General features: G+C 35.8%; 2 protein-coding genes and 1 long non-coding RNA gene across 3 annotated transcripts; 2 read left to right on the top strand and 1 right to left on the bottom strand.

The window, feature by feature from the left end:
* Positions 1-9,427: 9,427 nt before the first annotated feature.
* On the bottom strand, positions 9,428-11,186 carry LOC130052140 (uncharacterized). The gene is made up of 2 exons (XR_008800523.1): positions 10,961-11,186; positions 9,428-9,479 (listed from the first exon to the last, which is right to left on the bottom strand). It is a non-coding gene; the product is annotated as an uncharacterized LOC130052140 (long non-coding RNA).
* A 7,533-nt stretch (positions 11,187-18,719) lies between these two features.
* LOC125676243 (uncharacterized) lies at positions 18,720-22,343 on the top strand. The gene has a single exon (XM_048914137.2). The coding sequence runs from the start codon at positions 18,720-18,722 to the stop codon at positions 22,341-22,343; it is 3,624 nt and encodes a 1,207-aa protein (XP_048770094.2).
* A 303-nt stretch (positions 22,344-22,646) lies between these two features.
* LOC130051412 (uncharacterized) lies at positions 22,647-23,549 on the top strand. The gene has a single exon (XM_056153326.1). The coding sequence runs from the start codon at positions 22,647-22,649 to the stop codon at positions 23,547-23,549; it is 903 nt and encodes a 300-aa protein (XP_056009301.1).
* The last annotated feature ends 2,904 nt before the right edge of the window (positions 23,550-26,453 follow it).

Here is a 26,453-nt window from a genome sequence, read left to right as displayed (position 1 = left end):
AAAGTCATATACTAGATAAAGATAAAAATTAATACATGTACTTGCATAGTAATATTGAGCGGACAGTATATTCTTATGTCCAGTTTGACCCTTGACCTTTGACCATGTGACGTCAAAATCAATAGGGGTTATCTTCTTCTAAAGATATACCAGTGTACCAAGTTTGATGACTGTCAAGCAAAGGGTTCTCTAGACATTGAGCGGACAGTATATTCCTATGTCCAGAGTAGATTGACCCTTAAACTTTGACCTGAATAGGGGTTCTCTTCTATACTCATAACCAACCCACATATTAAATATTATGATCAAGTGAATGGTTCTCAAGATATTAACCGGACAACATGTGGTCTACCAACCAGCCAACAGGTGCAAAGTAATATGCCTCTCTTCTTTGAGGGGGGAGGGGTGGGGGGGGCATAAAAATGCACTACCCAAATGGTACCAAATATTTTTTTCTTATTAGAAAATGCATTATATTTGTGAAAAATGAAAACATATATTACCTACGTACAATGTATCCATATATAACTCTTAATCTAAAGAACATGTCTGATATGCTTCTGTCTGGTTTCAGATGCATTTCAAGCTGAAATAAATATATATAAATAAATAGCTATAAATCTAACTGCTTAAAAAATCTGAATTTGAGAAACTTTCATAATCATAAATTATTACAATGCTTTCAAATTATATCTTGATAGACTAGTGCACTTACAGAATTAATCTCAAAACTATGTAAACTGATCTTAATTATCATGATTTAATTTCTACATGCTCTGAGAAATTTCAAAAACAATGAAGAATGATATTTGATAACTCGTACAGTCAGGGTCATTCAATAATACTGGACATTCATTTCTAGTCTGTGACTGGATCTAGCCAAGAAATAGTCAAAATAATTCTTCCATAACATTGAAGGTCCAAAGTTTTTAGCTCACCTGAACCGAAGGTTCAAGTGAGCTATTCTGATCACATTTTGTCCGGCGTCCGTCTGTCTGTAAACTTTTCACATTTTCGACTTCTTCTCCAGAACCACGGGGCCAATTTCAACCTAACTTGGCCAAAAGCATCCTTGGGTGAAGGGCTTTCAAGTTTGTTCAAATGAAGGGCCATGTTCCTTTCAAAGGGGAGATAATCACAAAAATGCAAAAATAGGGTGGGGTCATTTAAAAATCTTCTTCTCAAGAACCACTGGGCCAGAAGAGCCGAAATTTACCTGAAAGCTTCCTGACATATTGCAGATTCAAGTTTGTTCAAATCATGGCCCCCGGTGTTAGAATGGGGCCACAAGGGGGGATCAAAGTTTTACATACAAATATATAGGGAAAAACGTTAAAAATCTTCTTCTCAAGAACCACTAAGCCAGAAAAGCTGAGATTTACATGAAAGCTTCCTGACATAATGCAGATTCAAGTTTGTTCAAATCATTGGCCCCTGGTGTTGGATGGGGCCACAATATGGGATCAAAGTTTTACATACAAATATATAGGAAAAATCTTTAAAAATCTTCTTCTCAAGAACCACTAAGGCCACTGATAAAATGTGTTGTGTTTCCGCTAACCCGACCGACCCTAAATTATAACCCCGACCCTAGAATTTTTTTTCGATATTTAAAAAAAAAATCGTCATTTTCCCGGAAAAAATATATTCCCGGTTCTTGGTTTAGTTAGACATTGAGATGAAGTCATTCAAACACTTTAATGATATACAAAATTGCATGGTATTGTGTCAAGCGTTTAAACAACATTGATAATGTTTCTAACTAACAGCATGTATGTTGGTTGACCCAGTGGCTAGTACCTCCATGCGTGCTCACGCAACGATGATTTAACAATTGAAGTTAACAGACGGTCGAGAGACTCTGCCAAGTGTCATGTTTTCATAGAAGACTTTCTTTTGTTAAAATTGCCAACTCCTATGTTGTTTTTAGACGGTGGCTATTTATAGCCATGCACTGTCTTATGCTATCATTTCAACGGGCATTAGACGGGGACCCTAGTTTTATATGGAGGTCATGATGCAGAGTGACAGACATGAATGTCCAGTCTGTCAAATTTGTATGCACATCCTTGGTTTCTGCTGCAGTTCTAACTGAAAACACTATGAAAAAGGCCGCAAATAAAGTAGTGAGCGCATCCGAGTTGTTGATGGCTGGTGAGAGCCGAGAGGAAAAAAAAAGATGTGCAGATTCTTTTTAAAATAAAAATTTATGTCCGGTAAAAAGTTTTAGCTGGAAGAGAGTTGGATCCCATTAGGATAAGTGGGATCTGCCCAGACTGTCTTCCTACCCTTGTTTCATTTAGATTGTGAAAATACATTCAGAAATGTATTAATAAACTTAAAATATGTTAATGATGTTGATATTTTGGTGATGATTTAATATATTTTTCCAAAACCATCACATTATTTTCCTGTCAAACATATCCAATAGAAGTATTCCTATGACAACCAATCTAAATGTAGAAACAATATATCTGGTACTTGTAGAGCATAGTGGCATAGAGGAGTTAACTTTTGTGTTTTATGCTAAATATGTTTCATTGAAAAATATAGTTTCTTATAAAACATCTGGAAATAATCCTCAGCCAATAATGGGTGAAATGTTATGATTGAGATTGAAAGTTTACTTGCAATGCAATTTAAGCAAAATTTTATTTTGAAAGTATAAAATCCAATAGAACATTTAACTTGTGCAGTAATTAGGGCTATACGGACCGTGGATATCGGCCTGGATAGCTTAGTGGTTAGAGCACCTGACTAGAAATGCAGGGGTCCAGACAAAGATTTTCTCCTTCCCATACTACATTTGGTGCCGTTGACCACCCCTAATGATGCAGGTTGGCCTGTCAGGGGCGAAAGAACCTGGGTTGATATATTTATACTAACAACTCAACTGTATGACAAACGGGATGATTTCAGCTTCCCCATCGTCAACTTCCCACATTTATGTAGCAATATTCCATTATCACCTGCATATGGTGTTTATATATCTCAACTGATTCGATATGCAAGAGCTTGTTCTGGGTATAGTCAGTTTTTAAATCGAGGTAAGCTACTGACAAAAACAAGTTGATGGTACAGGGATTTCAACAGTCTCGATTGAGGTCAGCATTTCGCAAATTCTATGGTCGTTATAACGATCTAGTTCGTCAATACAATCTCGCATTGGGTCAAATGCTGTCTGACGTGTTTCATACCGATTGTTAAGCCGTTCTTGGCACACTGATTTTGACTGAGGATAACTCCGTTTACCTGATCAGGATATGGGGCTCACGGCAGGTGTGACCGGTCAACAGGGGATGCTTACTCCTCCTAGGCACCTGATCCCACCTCTGGTGTGTCCAGGGGTCCGTGTTTGCCCAACTATCTATTTTGTATTGCTTGTAGGAGTTATGAGATTGATCACTGTTCGTTATCTTCACCTTGCATATTGAAAGACAATTATAAAATTATAATTAATCTTAAGGAAGGAGGAATGTAGTAATTGGGGCTATACGGACTGGATATCGGCCTGGATAGCTCAGTGGTTAGAGCACCTGCCTAGTAATGCAGGGGTCCCGGGTTCGATTCCCGGTCCAGCCAAAGATTTTCTCCTCCTTCCTATACTACACTTGTTAGAGTTTACAATGTTTTTGCATACTTTGAAAAAATAAAATTTAAAAAGAAATAAAATTTATTTCCTACCTACCTACCCTATTTTTTTCTGGAACGTTAGCGGAAACTCAACAATTTTTATCGTTGGCCTAAGCCAGAAAAGCTGATTTTTACATGAAAACTTTCTGACATAGTGCAGATTCAAGTTTGTTCAAATCATGGTCCCCGGGGATAAGATGGGGCCCCAAGGGGGGGATCAAAGTTTTACACACAAATATATAGGGAAAAACGTTAAAAATCTTCTTCTCAAGAACCACTAAGCCAGAAAAGCTGAGATTTACATGAAAGCTTCCTGACATAATGCAGATTCAAGTTTGTTCAAATCATGGGCCCCTGGTGTTGGATGGGGCCACAATAGGGGATCAAAGTTTTACATACAAATATATAGGAAAAATCTTTAAAAATCTTCTTCTCAAGAACCACTAAGCCAGAAAAGCTGATTTTTACATGAAAACTTTCTGACATAGTGCAGATTCAAGTTTGTTCAAATCATGGCCCCCGGGGATAAGATGGGGCCCCAAGGGGGGATCAAAGTTTTACACACAAATATATAGGGAAAAACGTTAAAAATCTTCTTCTCAAGAACCACTAAGCCAGAAAAGCTGAGATTTACATGAAAGCTTCCTGACATATTGCAGATTCAAGTTTGTTCAAATCATGGCCCCCTGGGGTAGGATGGGGCCACAATAGGGGATCAAAGTTTTACATACAAATATATAGGGAAAATCTTTAAAAATCTTCTTCTCAAGAACCATTGGGCCAAAGAAGTTCACATTTACATGAAAGCTTTCTGACATAGTGTAGATTCAAGTTTGCAAAAACCATGGCCTCCAGGGGTAGGTTTGGGGCCGTAATAGGGACTACGGTTTTACATGCAAATAGATATGGAAAATCTTCTGATATGGACCAAGGTGACTCAGGTGAGCGATGTGGCCCATGGGCCTCTTGTTTTTTTATCTATTTATTTTTTGGATTTTATTGTTCATCTAATCACATTTGCAATTGTTATGTCGGATGCTGTAACTAGCCGCTTCACATGTATATTGTATAATATTTTTGGTTTCAATATCAGGAATAAGTACCAGGTATACCATGTAATATAATCATGTATGAGTGTTATGTCGGGTGTGGTAATAGGGTGCTCCACATATATTATAACATATCCTCAGAATTCTTTTTTATTAAAATGGTCATTGTGACATTGATTCATGATATAAAATTTAAATTCCTGTTTTTTTTAGTCATGAAAATTAAGTTAAGTCTGCAAATCTTCATTATCATAAATTTCAAACTACAGTGTACCATCCTTTTGGTTCTCTATTTTTTTTATTTATTTTTTTTGTAAATCTTAAATCAAAGTAGCCTTTTGTATAAAGTGTTTTCATTTTCATGGTGCAAGCCCCATCTTCATAAAATACAAGTGAGGGTATTTAATTGAATAATGTTTAACATGTATAGAAATAAATTATGAAAATTCAGATTTTTCTTTTCTTCCACTATTTGTAAGGAAATATCCTATGTTAGTTTCAATCTTCTTTTACCAATCCAAATGCTACAATTTAGCTTTCAGATAATATTTGGAGAGCTAAGCTGTTAAAACTAAATCAGTTTCTTGTTTGTATCCTCAAAAAAGTCTGCAAAAGATTACAGTAACTGGTCTGTATATACATGCATCCTTGCTGGTGAAGATGACAATTCAATTCAAAAGTACATGTACCGTATGACTTTTCAGTCTTCAACTTGCAAAAGAGTTGGTGAGTGACTCGATAAAAATATCTTGTGCAGGCAAAAGTAACAAGAAAAACAGTGAAAGGTTAACTGGAGCTGAAATATTTACAATTAAAGTGCTACAAACTCATTTCTTAAACTTTCTAAGGTGTAAGTAATTACTATGGAAAGCAGGTCATGTACAATAAGAGTACAGTAAAACTCGGTTGTAAGGAAATCACTAGGACCTCAAATTTATCCTCCTTTATAACCAAGATTCTTATATCCAAATAAGGAAGATATTAAGAAGTTACCAAGAGGAATCATGAAAAATTCCTTATAACCGACATTCCTTATAACCAAGATCTTTATAACAGAGTTTTACTGAACAATATTGTTTGACCTTCTAGTCTATTGCACAGATGTTTGCGAGCCAGCTAAAAAATGTCATTGATCCTGGGACTAAAGTCAAGAACAGTGTTAATTATAAAGTGGACATTTGACTCGTTCTATGAAAAAACAGTTCCTTGAATGAAATCATGTTGCGAGGGAAAAACTCTGTATATGTATGAAAATATGCATAGAGATAATGTGATGGAAGGCTGCTTTGCTATTAAAGCCCTTGGAGCTTTGTGAAAGTAGGTATATTAGAATATTTTTCTAATGCTGAGGCAGACATAGCTGCAATAATGTTGCCCTCTCCGATTTTATTTTGGGAGAGGATCACGGAAGCGTCGGAATAAAAAGAATCAGATAGGGCTACATCATTGCAGCCAAGGCGGACAGCAAGATCACTTTACATTATTTTAAATTTCAATGATTAATTTGGTGTCCAAGAGGCATCTTATGTTTTGCACAGTAGGTACATGTAACATTTACATTGCGATATAATGAGAGTCCTTTCAACAAATTTAGACTTTGATACAATATCATGATAGGTAAAGTCTTAACTGTGGAAACAACTTTTCCAAGTATACTTGATGTGCATTAAAGACGTACAGTAATTATCATAAAATCTGCAATTTTCTACCTGCAGATTGAACAAAATTTGCGATTCCACGAAATGATGACCCAGTGAAAAAAGGATGTTTACAGCATCATAAAGTAACCTGTCCTACTCCCCCCCCCCCCTTTTTTTCAATCTTTGCACAGATCCTTCATATTCCAGTATCACCTGCATATGGTGTTTATATCTCTCAACTGATTCGATATGCAAGAACTTGTTCTGCGTATGGTCAGTTTTTAAATTGAGGCAAGCTACTGACAAGTTTTACAGGGGTTTCAATAGTCTTGATTGAAGTCAGCATTCCGAAAATTCTATGGTCGTTATAACCATCTAGTTCGTCAATATGACCTATCATTGGGTCAAGTGCTGTCAGACATGTTTCATACTGATTATTAGGTCCTTTTTGGCACACTGATTTTGACAACAGATAACTCTGTTTACCTGATCAGAATAAAGGGCTCCCCGTGGGTGTGACCGATCACCCATCGACAGGATATTGCTTACTCCTCTTAGGCACCTGGTCCCACCTCTGGTGTGTCCAGGGGTCCGTGTTTGCCCAACTCTATTTTGTATTGCTTATAGGAGTTATGGGATTGATCACTGTTCCTTATCTTCACCTTTCATCCTACCAATACCTTAATAGAAGTCATCTACAATACTAATTGGAATGAGACTCATATTCATAAAATTAATACATTTATTCATTTGAATCAATAAATAAACAAGCAAAATGTTATACAACGTGACTGAGGACTTGCATATAACAAGACAAGAATTTATTATTGTCACAACAACCAGATATACTAGATCGACATAAAAATCATAGCACAATCAAAGGGGAACAACTCAAGATGACTAAGTGACAGGTCAAGATGGTATAACAAGAGCAACGCCAACGTGGCATAATACGCCCGTAGATTTTGCTCAAGGAAAACATATTTTAGTGGGATTCATATTTTAGTGACGTTAGCACTGTCCTCTGTGAGCTAATTCATTATTATGCTTGTAGAAATGGATATCAAGATATAGAGGGGTAGCCTTAGAATGTGCTACTTCATAAATATGCTAATATACCACACACCTTTGCTTGAAACAGTTAGTATACTGAAATGCAATACAATTTGATTTCATGTGTTTATTTCAGTAATTAGTTTCAGTTTGAAATGGTCAAAAATATTGAACATAACTATTTTTGTAGAGGCAGATCACCATTTTTTTTGCAGGAGAATCTCAAATTATATAGAAATATCTCTTCAATAAAGTATAACTTGGAAGTTCACAAGCTATACTTGGCACCAAATTATCAAGTGAAGCATGCCATCTAACAGTCTTGACCTTTTAAACTTGAAAAAGAAAAGTATTGGCATTCCTAGCCACAACAGTTTTGTTTGTATCCTGCTACAACCACCTTGACCTTTGACCTTGAGAAACAATAGGCTTCCTCCACTTGGAATAAGGTATATGCGTATTAAATTTGACACTCCTAGCCCCAACAGTTTGGTCTGTATACCTACAAGGTTTTCCTACTAAGTAAACCTATGACCTTGACCTTGAAAAAAATAGGCATCTTCCTCTCATCATGGTGATCAAATATACCAAGTTATAATATCCAGGAGCTTACGGTTCGGTTTGTATCCTGCCCACAAGGTTTTCCTAATAAGTGATACTACGACCTTGACCTTGAAAAACAATAGGCACCTTCCTCTCATTATGATGATCAAATATACCAAGTTATAATATCCTTGAGCTTACGGTTCGGTTTGTATCCTGCCATCATGGTGATCAAATATACCAAGTTATAATATCCAGGAGCTTACGGTTCAGTTTGTATCCTGCCCACAAAGTTTTCCTAATAAGTGATACTACGACTTTGACCTTGAAAAACAATGGGCATCTTCCTCTCATCATGGTAATCAAATGTACCAAGTTGTAAAGTCCTAGGGCTTATGGTTCAGTCTGTATCCTGCCCACAAGGTCCGGACAGACAGAAGGACGACGCCATACCATGATACGTCCCGTCTTTGACGGGCGTATAAAAACTAGGAAGTTAACTCATATGAGGTAGGCTATCACTCATCGGTTTCCTACTAATAATTAAAAGTATATGAATTAACAATAGAATTATCGGGGGGGGGGGGGGGGGGTCACCATAAAGAATCTAAAATCTCCAAATAAACTTTCTCTGAAGAAAATCACTCTTAACAATACGAAAATTTGTTTTTACACAAAGTTTCAATTACAGTGATCACTTGGAGGCAATCGTCGGGTTTACCTTTTCGCACAGACTGTTCCATAATATACATAATTTCTTTCATAGATGGTCATAATGAAAGGTCAAATTATTGAAAAGCTGACAAAAAAGAAATACAAAAATTGTCTACAAAACTTAAGACACATAAATAGAGTATGGCCAAAAAGTATGGGAAGAAGTGAAATTTGCATAGAATAACCATCCAACAGTGGAAACATAAAAGACCAGGAGGTCATATAACAATAATAAGAAAACAAAAAACTAAAGGCACTGTGAGCTCACAAACTTCTACAAGTGACCACAAACTTGCCAAAATCACCCTGGTTACAAAAAAATAAATAATGAGACACTCTCTGGTCATAAGTAATCTTATATGCAATATAAACTTGCAGAGTATCCCCCATACAAAGTTATGGGACTGACATGAAATTAACACTTTTTGCCTTAAGACCTTAACTTGTCCGAATTACCTTCAGACAAAGTTAAAACGAAAAAATATCTTTAGCTCATATTAATCTTTGCTTGAAGTATCAAATTCCAATATTTATCCATTGTAGATTCATTAACTGGATTTTATTTTTTAAGAATTCTGTCGGTGATCTTGAACTTGTCAGAATTGCCATAAAGTCCAAAACATCATAAATTTCTGATAAATATACTGTTCCAATATATCTTTCAGTGAAATATACATTGCTTTGGCTTCAAATACTGATGAAGGCCGGTGATGGTCGCACATAACATCAAGAGATTCTTTAATGTCCTTATCCAAGTCATTTTTAAAACAGCACTGATCCTTTAGGAACTTAAACTTTTCGTCATTCACACTTAGAGGATGGATATAATTTTTACACTGTGGAATACCTAGAAAGAAGTAAAACAGAATAAGGTGTAATGAAAACAGATTTATTCAATATAAACAAGTTACAAATTAGTGGGTGGAGATTCAGACTTCTGTCAGGGTACACAATAACGAAAATTTTAAGAGACAGTTTAAATGTAACAAGCTCACTAAGAATACCACCCGCTTACCCCAATCTCCCAAAGGGTGTTGTTAATAGGTATAAATTACCTCTTTCCTGGGTGAAGAAAAATGGTATGCATTTGTAGAAGAAAGAAGATATAGTCCGAACACAAATCCATGGCATAAATCTATAATCTTGACCTTGAGATCAAAGGTAAAGGTCATAAAGAGGTCATGAATGTACATGACACATAGTCTCATGGTGATACACCGATGTGTCAAATATGATATGCCTTTGTCAAAGAATAAAGAAGTCATGGCCCTGACACGAATCCATTGTCAAAACCTTTGATTTTGACCTTGAGGTCAAGGTCATATGGAGGTCATGAAGGTACATGACACATCGTCTCATGGTGATACACTCATGTGTCAAATATGGTATGCCTATGTCAAAGAACAAAAAAGTTATGGCCCGGACACAAATCCATTGTAAAAAACCTTTAATTTTGACCTTGAGGTCAAGGGTCAAGGTCATGAAGATACTTGACACGTCGTCTCATGGTGATCTACCTGTGTGCCAAATATGGTATGCCTAAGTCAAAGAATAAAGAAGTTATGGCCCGGACACGAATCTGCACGGACAGACAGACAGACAGAGTGATTCCTATACACCCCCCAGAACTTCGTTCGGGGGGTATAAATATGCATGTAGGAAAAGCTTACAATGCAGCATAAGTTGAGGAAGGTTAAGTATTGAGAATAAATCGATAAAGTATTTGTGACCTTGCTATTTTTAAAAGAGTTTATTTTATCTCCTGTCATCAGACATCGAGCCTTATCTGGCACAAAGCCAGATAGTCAAACATTACAAATGAAAGTCCCCATTACATATACTGATGTCAGTGTCTAGTGTACAATTTTAATCTAGAGATAATTATTCTACATTCTTTCAATTTGAATACATGAGATACGTATCAGTGAAAAATGTCAAATCCAAATATTGTGTATTCTAACATTTTCCCTAATTTGATGTCTACTTAAAGTTCATTTCTGCAATCAGTAAATTTAATTGTTTAAGAATTCTTAGTTGTCTTATCCAGAGTCTTGACTAATCTATCCAATTTCTTTGGAATCGGTGCTGTACATACATGTATTAGGAAAGGTTTACTGTATGAACTTTAGATAGAAAGGGATAACATATCAGACTACATATTGCTGTTTCTTTGAAATAAGTATTACCATGGAATAACAGTTATTATGTCTTATCTAATAACTGATTTCTTTTTGTTTAAAAACAATTGTTTTATTTACAATCAACTTTCCAAAAAGCAGAGGTAAATTTTCACTCTTTAATCGTATCACATTACCAAAATAAACTAACCTAACATTTCTGGAACATGATAAAGGAATTCTGGAATCCCAGGAACAACATCTCCCATTTTTTGCTTCCTGATTCGATGGTTATTCCAAGCAAATTTCACTTCCTCCAATTCTGTCCTGATAATTTGCATGTAACAATACTGAACTAGAGTCTGAAAATGTGCAGGAAAATATTAAAATCTCTTAGCTCCACAGTCCACAGATGCTGTATTTTAATTTGAACTCATCAACTTCATACCTCAAAACAGAAAATCAATCACACAGGTTATAATGCTCAAATAAATGTACTATACAGATGATATAATAGGAGTCATGCTTGCATTGTTATAACAGATTCGATATAGCCAATAATTGTGATATATAGCCAATTTTTTTTTTTAAAAACTTACGTAATATTTCAACCATCGTACTTCTGGGGGTCTTGATTTGAACAAACTGGAATCGGAACAATTTAAGGATGCTCCCAATTTTAATATGGCCAGACATGGCCTTCTTGAGAAGATCTTATAAGATTTCTTCCTATATATTCCTATGTCAAACTTTGATCCACTTCTGTGGCCCCACCCTACCCCCAGGGGCCATGATTTAAAAAAATAAGAATTTACACTATGTCAGGAGGCTTTCAAATAAGATTCAACTCTTCTTGAGAAGGGATTTTTTTAATGACATCACCTTTTCTTCATTATCTCTCCTTGGAAGGGGGCACTACCCTTCATTTGAAAAAAAAGAATCTCCCTCACCTAAGGATACTTTGTGGCAAGTGTAATTGAAATCAGCTTTTAATCAGCGGTTCTTGAGAATGAATTGAAAATGTGAGAAGTTTACAAATGACACACACCTGCACATATCCACAGCGACAGACAAAAACAGATAGCAATTAAGTGACCTTAACAAAAACTTTGGACCTTCAATGTTATGGAAGAATTATTTTGACTATTTCTTGGCTAGATCCAGTCACAGACTAGAAATGAATGTCCAGTATTATTGAATGACCCTGACTGGATGAGTTATTAAATATCATTCTTCATTGTTTTTTTTAAATTTCTCAGAGCATGTAGAAATTAAATCATGATAATTAAGATCAGTTTACATAGTTTTGAGATTAATTCTGCAAGTGCACTAGTCTATCAAGATATAATTTGAAAGCATTGTAATAATTTATGATTATGAAAGTTTCTCAAATTCAGATTTTTTAAGCAGTTAGATTTATAGCTATTTATTTATATATATTTATTTCAGCTTGAAATGCATCTGAAACCAGACAGAAGCATATCAGACATGTTCTTTAGATTAAGAGTTATATATGGATACATTGTACGTAGGTAATATATGTTTTCATTTTTCACAAATATAATGCATTTTCTAATAAGAAAAAAATATTTGGTACCATTTGGGTAGTGCATTTTTATGCCCCCCCCCCCTCCCCCCTCAAAGAAGAGAGGCATATTACTTTGCACCTGTTGGCTGGTCGGTAGACCACATGTTGTCCGGTTAATATCTTGAGAACCATTCACTTGATCATAATATTTAATATGTGGGTTGGTTATGAGTATAGAAGAGAACCCCTATTGTTTTTCAGGTCAAAGTTTAAGGGTCAATCTACTCTGGACATAGGAATATACTGTCCGCTCAATGTCTAGAGAACCCTTTGCTTGACAGTCATCAAACTTGGTACACTGGTATATCTTTAGAAGAAGATAACCCCTATTGATTTTGACGTCACATGGTCAAAGGTCAAGGGTCAAACTGGACATAAGAATATACTGTCCGCTCAATATTACTATGCAAGTACATGTATTAATTTTTATCTTTATCTAGTATATGACTTTAATGGTAGATTTAAGCTAATTCAAATCCTGACCTGGGGATACGTTTAAAGGTTAAATAAATCAGTCATGTCAATGGGCAAGAAGTCTTAGTCCATGTGATATACAGAAGTTTTCTTCAAATTATGACCAGGTAAAGGCTACTCTGAGATTAAGAGTTAGACAGGGAATATAAGGATTTAACTGAAACCAAAAAAAATTATTTATCAAATATATATACAAGTATCAAAATTAAGATTGAGCATGCAATCTGACTCGTCTGACAAATATTTTGTATCATATTAATATTGTTGCATTCAGGACCTTCATTATTTTCTAGACCAGTATGACAAGTTGAGTCCCTTTGGAATACACATCAGTGGCTGTGTTGATGGGTAAATTATATGTCTATACATGTATGAGGTTTTTATTTATTTTTGATGAAAGCTTATAAAGTTAAATGTAATAAATGATTGTAAATTATCAATTTCTTTACCGCTTAAGGATTATTAGAAATAATTTTATTCTGTATAGTTTTTCCCGCTACGTGCTTTGGTGTGAAGCAGGGATCAGTAACAAAAACCCTAAGAAGATTGCTTCATTATAAATTAATATTGTTCTAATTTTCTCTTTTGGAACATACCATTGCTACAAGGAGATTATCATATGAATTTAATATTTTTTAAAAATCAGATAGGTGCGCATGGTGGTGGTGGTGGTGGTGGGGGGGGGGGTTAAATTATCATTATATTGAAATGCATTTTATATTCAAAGGCAGTGCTGTTTAAACCCAATTTTACAAACTTGAAAGGTTTGGGCATTTTTATCATACAATTCGTAACTTGAAAAGATTGAGAATAATAAAAAAAAGAAATACGTATAGAGGCAGTAGACTGCTGAGAGCATACAGTCCAGAGGAGTGTCGTGCATCAAAGGTTAAGCAAGTCATAGTGAAGGCAGTAGAAATAAAATGTGTATATATAGCATAAAAATATTTCAGTCACATTCATGTACATACATGTTTTAATGATTTTTTTATATAAAACCCCGAGAGAAAATTCATGTCATGAGTATTTGGCAAATAGATATTGTTTAAATTGAACCTGATCAAAGGATGAACATTACAAAATATGTACATACAAGAAGCTGCGCTCGCTCAAACGGTAGCACTGTCAACATATAAAATTATGAGATGAGCGAATTTGGTTTTGACTCGAATTTCCTCGATAGGCACACATACATTAATTATAGAGAGTAGCGTAATGATTAATTAAATACATTTAAGGCGAAAGCGATGTAGAAACATAATGACTTGATCTATATAACTGAACGAAAAACACAAACCACCCACCTTGTTATCAGAATAACTTCTGAGTCTTCAGCGGCATGCAGCATGTGCAGATAGAATGATGTAATCTAAGTCCTTGAAAATCTTGGCCTAATAAATCTTCATCAGCGAAAATCTTGGGTAATAAATCTTGGCGACTCTTGGGAAATCTTGACAGCGTTTTTTTTTTTCTTTGAATCATTCGAACATGCAACTTGGCCAGGGCAATCTTGGCGACGCTTGAGAAATCTTGACTGCGTTTGGAAGTCATATATCCTGGCGCAATGCAATCCTGACTTGGCCAGGATTGAAAATCATGACCGACCAGGTTATCAATCCTGACTTGGCCATGTTTGAAATCATGACCGACCAGGATTGAATGGTCAGGTCATCCTGACTTGGCCAGGATTGAAAATCATGACCAGGATTGGATGGCCAGGTTATCAATCCTGGCTTGGTTATGTTTGAAATCATGACCGACCAGGTTTGGGTGGCCAGGTGAGGATTGGATGACCATGTTATTGACCAGGATTGAAATCATAACCTGACCGGCCAGGATAGGATGTGCCAGGATTGAAAATCATGGCTGGTCATGTTTGCAATCCTGACTTGGCCAGGATAACATATCCTGGCCGGCCAGGATTGATTTACAATGAAATATATAGAACATGACCTGGGGGTCCCCTATGGCTTTCCATAGGTCAGGATTGAAAATCATGGTCAGGTCAGGTTTTAAATCCTGACTTGGCCAGGATTGTAATCATGACCGGTCAGGATTGAATTACAATGAGATATATAGAACATGACCTGGGGGTCCCCTATGGCTTTCCATAGTTTCTACCTTCTGTAAGCTTTTGAGATGGCCACTTGTGAGATATTAATATACATGTATGTACTTATGTAAGCTATCCACACTTGAGATGTCTATGGTAGCTCTCTCCTATGGGAGAGGATCGTACATTTCTGTCTTGTTTTGTTCACTAAACATTAACATGTTAATGCAAGGTGAAGATAACGAACAGTGATCAATCTCATAACTCCTACAAGCAATACAAAATAGATAGTTGGGCAAACACGGACCCCTGGACACACCAGAGGTGGGATCAGGTGCCTAGGAGGAGTAAGCATCCCCTGTTGACCGGTCACACCCGCCGTGAGCCCCATATCCTGATCAGGTGAACAGAGTTATCCGCATTCAAATCAGTCTGCCAAGAATATCAAGAAATCAATATGACACTGATTTTAACAATTAATATGCGAACATATACAATGTAGCAAGGAAACTATTATACTATTATAATTATAAAATTAGTGACATATCGACTTCTTTATATCGACTTGTTGCATGCTGTTTAGTGAACAAGACAATTCAACGTTTCCGTAATTAGTATATCAGAATTAAAAAATAGTGAGAAAATATGATCAATGATTTTCCCCCTGACTAATCGACACAATCATCTAACTAGTCGACATAATTATCTGACAGTCGACACAATCATCTAACTAGTCGACATAATTATCTGACAAGTCGACATAATCATCTAAGTAGTCGACATAATTATCTGACAGGTCGACATAATCATCTAAGTAGTCGACATAATTATCTGACAGTCGACATAATCATCTAACTAGTCGACATAATTATCTGACAAGTTGACATAATCATCTAACTAGTCGACAAATTATCTGACAAGTCGACATAATCATCTAACTAGTCGACATAATTATCTGACAAGTCGACATAATCATCTGACAAGTAATTGTAATTGTAAGTAAAAGATTTATATAGTGCCCTATCAACATTAGTTCTCTAAAGCGCTTTACAAATGTGAAAGAAAAGATACTATAAAATCGATGTGCACATACATGTGAATAAAATATTCATAGTGTCAGAATTAAAATGCATAATTATTATTATTAATATATAGCGACTAATGTAATGATATAATTACCCTAATAACATATACAAAAATTTAAAAGTCGACATAATTATCTGACAAGTTGACATAATCATCTGACAAGTTGACATAATAATCTGACAAGTTGACATAATCATCTGACTGGTCAAAATAATAATCTGATAAGTATGAAAACGTCACTAGTCCGTAGAACCCCTGGTATTTGATTCATCTATCATATTACATGTATCTATTTATTAAAGTTTGATGCTTTCGTAATTATATTCTATGGTGTCTTTATCATATTCGGCGGTGTAAAGTAAATATGGCTGTAATATTTAAATAAGTACGAGAAACGCGAAGATAAACAAGCAAAAAATGTAAAATGATAAACCAGATATAAGAACTACGGACTGTATGTGTGGGTTTTTTTTTGGGGGGGGGGGGGGGTGTGAAGGAACGTTCTAGTTGTATATAACGTGTACGGGTTTTGGTAACCTAGATCCCCGAGTCAACATTTAGAGGAGGAATCTGGAAACCTACCCACCCACCCCTTCACCCCCAGTATTTGACAAAAAATGCATACTTCTGATAAATTTTGAAGTGAATTACCAATACCAAAAACCGCAGGCTGGGATTCCCACACCCATGAAAAACAATTATGGATCCGCGCATGACAGGCAGGATTGAGCACATCTGACTTTTTCCTGCATACTTAATGTGCCCCGGTCATCTAGAGCTGAAATTCTTGTAGATGTTAGTATAACAGCATCATTGTTTATTTTCACATCTGAAAGACACGTGTTTTAACTGATGTATACAGAGACATTATATTTGTCTCTGATGACATTATATTTGTCTCTGATGTATCGCCTTCATTCTGTTGTGAATTCAAGACTGTAATATTCATTAACTGTGTTAAATACTATTTCTTAAATGCTTCATATTGTTCTACATCAATATTTCATAACTGTATAATAATTATCTTAAATGTGCTATATCGTTTCCCGTAATATGACGTCACATTTACTTATGCATTGTGACGTCATCACAACAAGTAAGCAGTTCAAATTAAATAGTCAAAGTGAACAGTTGGGTTGTCCATTCAACACGATTCTCTCCCACATTGTTGGTGCCGTGACCATGGAGAAACTAAAGGCAATCCGAGCAGGGAATAAAGCAGCTATTACGCGTTCTATAAATGCATTGCTAAAAGAAGATATGGACCCCGTCAACATACAGAAAATGTATGAAGGAATACTCAAGAAGAGGAAAGTTTTGGAGAAGCTTGATGAGGAAATTCTTGAGGCTATTTCCGCAGAGGACGCGGAATCAGAGATTGTAAATTCAGATGAGTATTACTCTTTCTTAGACAAAGAACTTACACAGATAGAAACCCGCTTCAAGTTGAGTTTCAGAATATTTCAGTCAATTTCTTCTGAATTAAACCCCAGTGCCACGGAATTTCACATGCCATTACCGGCCCCGTTACAAAGCAGCTCCTCATTTGGATCACAAAACCACAAACTTCCAAAACTATCACTCCCAATGTTTAACGGAAACATTCTAGATTGACAAACTTTTTGGGATTCTTTTGAGACGACTGTTCATTTGAATCATACACTTACGGATGTTCAGAAATTTTCCTATCTCAAATCGCTGTTGGAATACGGTGCATCAAATGTTATTGCTGGTCTTGCTCTCACAAACAATAATTATGAAAAGGCTATCTCATTGTTAAAGAGACACTACAGCTCATTTTCCACATTTTAATAAAGTGTTTTTTAAAACATGTATTGATAAAATGATAAAATTTATATCGATACTGACAATTTTGAACAATTGGGATGCATCAATTTACTCTCAACTGCGCTTTGAAGATCGTTCGGAATTCAAAGGTTTCTTCATTCTGACTCGGACTTTTGAATGCTTATTTACATCACGTGGTTTTGAATGACAGCAAAAGTGTTGTGTAGAAAATTATTTAAATTCCCCTTCAAGGAGGTCCACACTCACCTTTCAAGTATAAGAGTGTTCCCTGCTCCTTAAAATAAGTAATTATATCAATCATTATTTCAACAGAAACCCGTCCATGTTCCCATTGATCGATGTTTTTACAACTAACACGTGTCGTGTTCAGATAAAAATAGCACTTACTTTTAAAAGTAGTGTCTTCGCAGCTAATCTCAATGACAGATTTAAGGGGGGGGGGGGGGGGGCAGGATCCCCCCTCCCTTTTTACGCCACAGATTTTGAATGAAAATCCAAATTTTGCACCAGAATGCCCGATTACTGTGGCTAACCTTTGACTTTCACACTCCCTTCGGAAATCCTAGATCCGCCACTGAGTTACATGGGTTTCTCCGAACTCTTTGTTTTCCAACGGTCAAACTGATACCATGGTAAATTCTATTTCACGTATGAGTTTGATCTCATTCTATTTTTACCTCTTTTCTCACAGAATCTGTCAAAATTCTAGATCTATCAACTACACTTTCTCTCACTGGACGACATGCTGCACTGTTTACTGTCTATGCGCATGCGTCTGAAGACTGAAAGGAGGAGACTCGATATTTTTTGTATAGGCCATCAAAAAGTATTAATTTTTACGTTAAAACGATAATTTTTAACTTTAGATAAATGTTATTTTCGCAAAGTTCATACTTTCAACAATGCAACAAAAATTGAAAAAGCACTAGGAAAATTGTCATTTCATGATTTTTGCGCAAAATGAGCTGTAGTGTCTCTTTAAGAGAAAGATATGGTCAGAAACACAAAATTATAAATGCGTACATGAAATCTTTGTTGGATTTATCACCTCCGCAATCAAACTTGTTTAGTCTGAGGGAATTTTATGACACTGCTGAGTCGTACATTCGTGGTCTTGAATCACTCGGACAAGAAGAAGAAACATTTGGTACAATGTTAATTCCCATTCTAATGGACAAGTTGCCGTCAGATTTGAAAATTAATATTACCCGTCATAACGGAAGTGACCACTGGACACTAGAATCCTTACGCCGTTGCATATTGCATGAAATCACAATTCTAGAGGCAGGAAGCTCCAATTCATCATTGAATAATGTTTTGCTAACTGCAAATTTTCATACCAGTGCTCGATCATCAAAAGAGAAATCCAATCGCAATATTACGCCATTCCAGCGCAGCCCCAAGAAATGTGTGTATTGCAAGGAAAATCATTTTCCAGGAGATTGTCCGCTAGATTATAACAAGAGACTTGCAATTGTAAAGGAGCATAAACTTTGTTTTAACTCCTTGGGACATCATCAGGTTTCAAAATGTCAATCAAAGGGTACCTGTCGTAATTGTCACAAAAAACATCATACTTCGTTGTGTAGAAAAAACAGCAATTCAGACAATGTAACAAATACAGAACATCAGTCTCAGAAATCTACCGACATTTCTGTTGATAGTAGTATCATACAGGAAATCGCCCAGTCTCAGAATGTAGATGACGAGTCAGTACTTCACAGTACTTCTACATCCGTTACTTTATTAAAGACCGCCGTCGCCACAGTTTCATCTTCACCAAGCGCGAATTCGTTTACATGTGCGAATATTTTGTTTGATGAGGGAGCCCAGAGGTCTTTCATAACGGAAGAATTAGCAAACAATCTTCAGGCCGAAGTATCAGGAAATGAAAGTTTGAATATCGCAGCGTTCGGAGATAAAACCGCAAAGTCAGTCAGACATTTGAACAAAACTACAGTATACGTTGAAACAGATTCCGGTGAAAAGGTTCCCGTAGAAGTTTTAATTGTGCCTAATATCGCCGCTCCAATTCATACAAATCGTGTGTCAGTAAATTCATTGCCACATTTGAAAAACTTGAAATTAGCACACCCCGAAAACAGTGACACGTCATTCAGTGTTTCATTACTTATAGGGGCAGATTTCTATTGGAGTTTTGTTGGGGATGAAATCATTCGCGGAAATGGTCCTACTGCTGTGAGCTCAAAGCTAGGATATTTGATTTCGGGACCTACACGCATTTCTAATTCAACATCGAAAGTCCAGACGTCAATGCACAATGTGCTTACCTTTCACAAAAACGAGGAAGTTAATATCGCGAGATTTTGGGAAATCGAGGATATTGGAGAGAAAGATGGTCTATTACACGAAAAGGCGGAAACCTACGGACAACATTCCATTTCATTTGAAAACGGACGTTATTCAGCTAAACTTCCCTGGAAAGACAGCTGCGCAGAACTCCCGACAAACGAAGAAATCGTTAGACGACGGACCAAAAACGTCATCAAAAGATTAGCAAGTGATGGTGATATGTTGGACATTTACAGCAAAATAATACAGGAACAAGAAGCCCGCGGTTTCATCGAGAAAGTCGACATTAGCAAAGATACTAATTCAACCAGGAAACACTATATTCCACATCACCCAGTAGCCAAAGATTCGTCGACTACTGCAATACGCATCGTATATGATTGTAGCTGTCGCATGAACGGGAAAAGCCCCAGTTTAAATGATTGTCTCGACAGCACCGCACCAGATCTAAACAACTTGACAGGAATTATATTGCGCTTCAGAGCAAAACAGTACGCCGTTACGACTGACATTGAAAAGGCTTTCTTACAAATAAATCTGGACAAGTCCGACCGCAATGTCACCAGATTTTTCTGGCTAAGTAATCCACAAGATCCTACCAGTGCGCTCACTGTATACAGATTTAAAGTAGTTCTTTTTGGTGCTACGTGTTCTCCCTTCATACTTGGAGCAACGTTACTTAAACATTTTGACAGAAACCCGTGTGAAACATCGATGGAATTGTTAGAGTCACTTTATGTCGATAATGTACTTACAAGCTTCCCAGACCAATCTACTTTGTTGAAGTTTTACAAAGATTCTAGAGTCTTATTACAAAATGGTGGATTTAATCTACGATCTTGGAACTCCAACAACCATACTCTGCGTGAGTTAGCAAAAGAAGAAAATGTCCTTGACACTGATGAACAGATCAAAATTCTTGGAATGCGATGGGATTGCGAGACAGATTACCTGAAGTTTCCACAACTTAAACTTAAAACGTATCCAGAAGGAGAAAATGGAGAAATTACTAAGAGAGAAGTTCTACGGGAGTCGTCCAAGATATTTGACCCACTCGGACTGCTCAGTCCGGTTACAGTAAGAGCGAAGATATTTATGCAGGATATTTGGAAACTGGAATGTAGCTGGGATCAATGTTTACCACACGAATTCCAGGAAAATTGGAAATCACTTGCACTCGACCTACAAGAATGTACAAATATTGAGATTCAGCGATACCTTCACACTGACTCAAAGGAAACTCCGGCACTCCACGTATTTACTGATGCAAGTCAGCGCGCTTATGGAGCTTGTGCTTATCTCGTCACCAAGGACACATCTTGTCTTGTTATGGCTAAGAACAGGGTAGCACCTATAAAATCTCAAACATTGCCACGTCTTGAATTAATGGGTGCAGTAATCGGCGCAAAGATAGCCAACCATCTGAAAACAGTATTAAATGTGCAAACTGTAACATTTTGGTGTGACAGTCAGATCGTTCTGTCTTGGTTAACATCATTAAAGGATTTGAAACCATTTGTCAGAAAGCGTGTAAAGGAAATCACGGATTTAACAGAAGGTAGTGTTTGGAAATACTGTCCTACAAAGTCAAACCCCGCGGATTGTCTCACACGTGGAGAAACAGCGGAAAAATTCTTGAGTAACAAATTATGGATGAATGGCCCCAAGTGGATACACGATGAAAGTGCTTGGCCAATTTGGAACCGATCTACAGATACAAGTTCATCAGCTGTACTGAAGGTGGATTGTGAATTAAGTACCACAGACACCTGCACAGAATCAGTGAAAACAACGGAAAACACTACAGTTGACGCTTCAAGATTTTCTTCATATAGCAGATTACTCCGTGCAACGGCCTACGTACTTAGATTTATTGAAAATTGTAAAACTTCAAAGACACAGAGAAAAACAAGCGTACTTACAGCAAAAGAGCTTTATAACGCTAATGTGATAACTTTAAAAGAAACACAACGCGATGTATTCAAGGAGGAAATCAACAATCTGTCAAACCAAAATTCAAAGAGAACTGCTATCACAAAGCAATTAGGACTGTATCTGGACAACGAAGGGCTTCTCCGATGTAGAGGACGTATCCATAATTCATCGCTTGACACGGAAACGAAATTTCCCGTCCTTCTACCAAAGAAACACCTAGTGACGAGGTTGATCATCCTAAAGAAACACCTAGTGACGAGGTTGATCATCCTAAAGAAACACCTAGTGACGAGGTTGATCATCCTAAATTCCCACGAAAGTGTTCTACATGCATGAGTGAATTCCACGATTGTCAAAATACAGCAGAAATACTGGATTCCACATATTCGCCAATGTGTAAAAGGAATTTTGAGAAAATGCGTGAAATGCAAAAAGATTATTGGAAAATCCTTTCCAGCGCCAGATCCTCCGCCGTTACCTAAAGACAGACTTCGAGAAGAACCTCCGTTTACTGTGACAGGAATTGATTTCGCAGGACCTCTCTTCGTAAAGGAAGTTAACAAGTCTCCAAGAAAGGTATACATTTGCCTAATTACGTGTGCCGTTACAAGAGCCGTTCACAATGAGTTAGTAGAGGATATGTCAGAGGAGACATTCATTAGAGCATTTCGGAGATTTGTTGGTCGCAGATCATTGCCAAAAATCGTTATTTCCGATAATGCATCTACGTTCAAGGCAGCAGCATCAGATATAGACAATATTCTTCACTCCACTAGAGTTCGGAATAAGTTTTCATCTTTAGGTACAGTTTGGAAATTCATTCCATCTAGAGCTCCCTGGTATGGTGGATGGTGGGAACGCATTATTGGCATGATAAAATCTACAATCAAAAAGGTATTAGGAAAAGCTCAAGTCACATCATCGGAACTCAATACTTTATTAACAGAAGTGGAATGCATGTTGAACAACAGACCCATTACGTATACATTCACAGATCTTGAGGACCCACAGCCACTTACACCCTCCCATCTTCTATACGGACGGAATCTGGATGTATTACCTTACTTCAAGCCACCGGAAGAATCTCTACAACCAATCAACATGAAACGTATTGATGTGTGCAAAAGAGTTATTCGACAAAGAGATATTCTTGATCACTTCTGGAACAGATGGAGAAATGAGTATTTGACATCACTTCGTGAGTTTCATTGTGCGGCCGGAAGAACTGTACAGGATATAAAAGTCGGTGATGTTGTTCTCATCCACAATGAAGGAAACAGACTATTATGGAAACTTGGCCTAATCAAAGAGTTGATATACGGAAGAGACAAATATACCAGAGCAGCAATTCTAAAGACTGATACGGGACTAATAAATCGTCCTATAACTAAGTTATTTCCACTGGAGGTGTCATTAGAAAATAAAACTGATGAAGTATTAAAATTACGAAGAAGCGATCGTCTGAGAAATCAACTTTTCGGCGCCCAGGATGTTGAGAATTCTTTTCAGCGCCCCCAGGATGTTGAGAATTCAAGACTGTAATATTCATTAACTGTGTTAAATACTATTTCTTAAATGCTTCATATTGTTCTACATCAATATTTCATAACTGTATAATAATTATCTTAAATGTGCTATATCGTTTCCCGTAATATGACGTCACATTTACTTATGCATTGTGACGTCATCACAACAAGTAAGCAGTTCAAATTAAATAGTCAAAGTGAACAGTTGGGTTGTCCATTCAACACGATTCTCTCCCACACATTCAGCTGCCATATAACAGGCCATCGTATATTGATTTAATCCATCGTATATTGATTTAATCCATCGTATATTGATTTAATCCGTCGTATATTGATTTAATCCATCGTATACTGATTTAATCCATTGTATATTCATTTAATCCATCTTATATTGATATAACCCATCCTATATTGATTTAATCCATCCTATATTGATATAATCCATCCTATATTGATTTAATCCATCGTATATTGATTTAATCCATCGTATATTGATTTAATCCGTCGTATATTGATATATAACCCATCGTATATTGATTTAATCCATCCTATGTTGATATAACCCATCCTATATTGAATTAATCCATCCTATATTGATTTAATCCATCTTATATTGATATAACCCATCCTATATTGATTTAATCCATCCTATATTGATATAATCCATCCTATATTGATTTAATCCATTGTATATTCATTTAATCCATCGTATATTGATATAACCCATCCTATATTGAAATAATCAATCGTATATTGATTTAATCCATCGTATATTAATATAATCCATCCTATAATCGGTTGTGTTCAAGGTACAAGCTTTGAAAATATTTCTTGTATACAATGGAAGCAAATCATGCTTAGTGTTGCAAATACATTGTATAAAAATAGAGGGTTTTTTCCCATAGACTGCCGTAATCTGTAGATTGTAATCATTAGTTTCAAATATGTACATAATATAAATATTATAAATATGTTTTTTCCTGTTCTGTTCAAATAAGTTTATAATTTGATTATGATATACTCTCCATTAATTTGGAGGAAATAAAGAATATCTTATCTTATATTGATTTAATCCATCTTATATTGATATAATCCATCCTATATTGATTTAATCATTTTCAGATTCAAATGGTCTGTGATGTCTTTATAGGTGAGAACGTTATATAAACACGGTTGAGTTACCTGTTTTATTCCACGGCACATCATCTACCCTGTACAAGTAGGGCTTCATAGGTCAATATTCCAAAACCAATGCAAAATAGAAAATGTTATCCCTGTATTGAAACAAGACAACAGCAGCATCGTCAGTAATTATAGGCTAATATCTCTACTAAGCGTTCGTGGTAAATGCTTGGAAAGGTGTGCCTGTAGCTCGTCCTCATGTGACTTATCAATATCAATGGTTGAAAGTGGGAAAACTATCAATTTCCACTCAATATAGTTTAACTTGATTAATAAACCAGTGTATGTTGCCAACTTTTTAAAGATGTCAGGCATGCAAAAAACAGAAGTATATGTCAACATCAGAAAATCACACATTTCCGTTAAACAGAATAATAAAACTAAATAAACACTTGTTGAAATGACAAATTTTAAATGTCAAATATTAAAACAACAAAAAACACACCTGTTAATTCATAGATATGTATGAATTGGTTGTGGATATTAGGGAAATCATTGTACAGTAGACATGCAGTAGATAAGATTCCAGTACAGGAGTTACCTGTATATTCCCCTGACATTTTTTTTATTATTGTAGATAAAAATAAAAAAAAATTATATATTTTTTTAAAACATACATACAGTATATATATACATACATTCTGCAAAGAAACTTGTACAAAATGTTTATAAGAAACTATCAAAGGTATATGTATATATTATTTTCTGAGAGAGAGAGAGAGAGGGAGATGAATTCAGTCATTATTTAATATTTTTAAAAAGGTACATATATATTGAAATTTATAAAAAAAACAACAACATTTTAACCAAAAATAAATAAACAACAACAACAAACAAACACTCAATGAAATAATTGATTCCAGCGGTTCCAGCAGGTGTCAAACAAATCTTTTTCACCATTTTTATATGCAATATGTCTTTGAGTTTCATAAAATGTATTCATTAGCGATATCGCAACATTTACATTCAGTGTCTTCCCTTTACACCTCATAGTATAGATATTGTATATAGATATCTATTATTGTAGATAATTGATTATCTATGGAAAATATAATTTTTTTCAGTATCAATAGTTTACCAAATTTTTCATTTTTATCCAGTGAATAAAATTATTCTGAAAGATATATTTTTATCATGCGCAAAGTTTAATTTGATAAACATTTTTGCAATAACCTATGACATCACACGAGGATCGAACTACCTTAAATATCTATACAAGTTTATTCATACCGATGCTATTCTTACGTCACATCAATCTGGCTTTAGGCCTAATTATCAATTATTAAGTAGTACTAGTGACTTTTAAAAGACACTCGATCAGGAAAAAGAAGTTAGAGTTATATTTTTCTATATAAGTAAAGCCTTTAACAATAATGGCATAAGGGGCAATTATACAAGCTTGAAAAAAATTGGAAAACGTGGTGAATTACTCGCTTGTTTTAGAAGTTACCTATATGATAGGAAACAATGTCATAGTTAATGGTAGTACATCAGACATAGGATACACTAGGACTGGAGTACCCCAACGGAGTATACTTGGTCCTCTACACAAAAAAAATCAACAAATGGCGAAAGTCATGTAAATGAAATAGTGAAAATAGCCTATATTCACGCCCGAGTATGTTGTGAAGGGTCAAGTTTATCTTAGAAAGAAAAACTCTACCAAATTTTTTTTTTCATGTGTAAGACCCGTTGTAGAATACGCTGACATTATACAGGACAATATACGAGAAAATTG

Source organism: Ostrea edulis, chromosome 2, assembly GCF_947568905.1.
Source record: "Ostrea edulis chromosome 2, xbOstEdul1.1, whole genome shotgun sequence".
Classification (NCBI taxonomy): Eukaryota; Metazoa; Mollusca; class Bivalvia; order Ostreida; family Ostreidae; genus Ostrea; species Ostrea edulis.
Note: the sequence above shows the minus strand (reverse complement) of the source record. Positions and strands in the feature narration are given on the sequence as shown.